Here is a 1,278-nt window from a genome sequence, read left to right on the forward strand (position 1 = left end):
CCGAAGGCTATGTTTGATTTGAAAGAAAAGGTAGAGAAACTTTTACAAGATTTGTAAAAGGTTTCTCTACCTTTCCCTTTCTTTTCTTACTTTTTCCTTCAAACCAAACACAACCTAAATGAAACCAACCACCATTGAAGACGATCAAGTTGGATTGGGAATCAATTTTGTTTTAAGAAGAGGATAAATATATTGCATGTTTTTAATTTAATTTCCACCTTTTTGGTGAAAATACTACTATTACTAGAGTGCCCATGTGGATGAAAATAAGACAAATTTATTCAATTATTGGAGGGGTTATTATTGGGTGGGTCAAGACTTAAGACAAGTCGACCCACCCAATAATCAGGCTTTCACTTCACTAGCACCTACTGGGCATTTATTGTAACTGTGGCATTAGCTTCCTTTCTAGGCTTCCTTATTGTCCCCCTCCTGGATCTCGAATGCAGAAACAGGAAATGTTCTGGTCAAATCCGTCGTAGCGTTGAAGGTGATCATGCCGGTGGGTGGATCGTCGACGTAAATCTCGTTCACGGTGACCCAGATCAAGAGCTCCTTGGCCTTCATTCCGGTCAGCTTCTTGATCCTGTTTTTCTCAACATGGGCTGTGATATAGAGTGCATAGGATACTGGCCTCCCAATCGACTTGAATTTGTGCTCACTCGCCTTCTTCTGCATCTTTTACTCGGAGGAGACCTCTATGTACCCATATTCTTCTGCATCTTTTACTCGGAGGAGACCACTCGGCAATCCTACCTCCCTCAGCAACAGCTGGAATTTCTCTTGACAAACCTGATCATCTCCAACATACATCTCAGCTTTGGCTCTGATTTCTGGTAGTGATCGGAGACTTGTTCATCTTTCACAAACTTCACTCTCGTCTCTTTACTCTTTAAGGCCTGCTCTCCTTTCCTCACTTGGACTGGGTTCTTATAGGAGGAAGTCATGAATCTGCCCCTTGTTCTGGGGTAGATCTCTACTCATTATGTCATTGTGTCCAGACAAAAGTGGTTGAATGTAGCTGTAGCTGGGGGGTGTCAATGGATCGGCTAAACATCGTTTTGGCTTGAACCCCGTCCAAATCAAAATCAATTTGGATGGTTTAAAATATTTATTGGATTGAATTGGACGTAGTCCATCATAATAGATTTATATTGAATTGGGTTGAATTTAACCAATATCTGGTCCACTGATTACAGGTATCAATAGACCAGATCGGATTGGACCAAATCCGGTCCAATTAACACCCGTAACTGAATGAGATCTCGGACCACAGGA

General features: G+C 41.7%; 1 protein-coding gene across 1 annotated transcript; it reads right to left on the minus strand.

Annotated features, from left to right (window-relative positions):
* Positions 1-408: 408 nt before the first annotated feature.
* Positions 409-813, minus strand: LOC104607201 (uncharacterized). Its single transcript, XM_010272780.1, has 2 exons — positions 686-813; positions 409-586 (listed from the first exon to the last, which is right to left on the minus strand). The coding sequence occupies exons 1-2, from the start codon at positions 811-813 to the stop codon at positions 409-411; spliced, it is 306 nt and encodes a 101-aa protein (XP_010271082.1).
* Between the last annotated feature and the right edge of the window lie 465 nt (positions 814-1,278).

The sequence above is a fragment of the Nelumbo nucifera genome, chromosome 3 (genome assembly GCF_055504915.1).
Source record: "Nelumbo nucifera cultivar China Antique chromosome 3, China Antique-T2T, whole genome shotgun sequence".
NCBI lineage: Eukaryota > Viridiplantae > Streptophyta > Magnoliopsida > Proteales > Nelumbonaceae > Nelumbo > Nelumbo nucifera.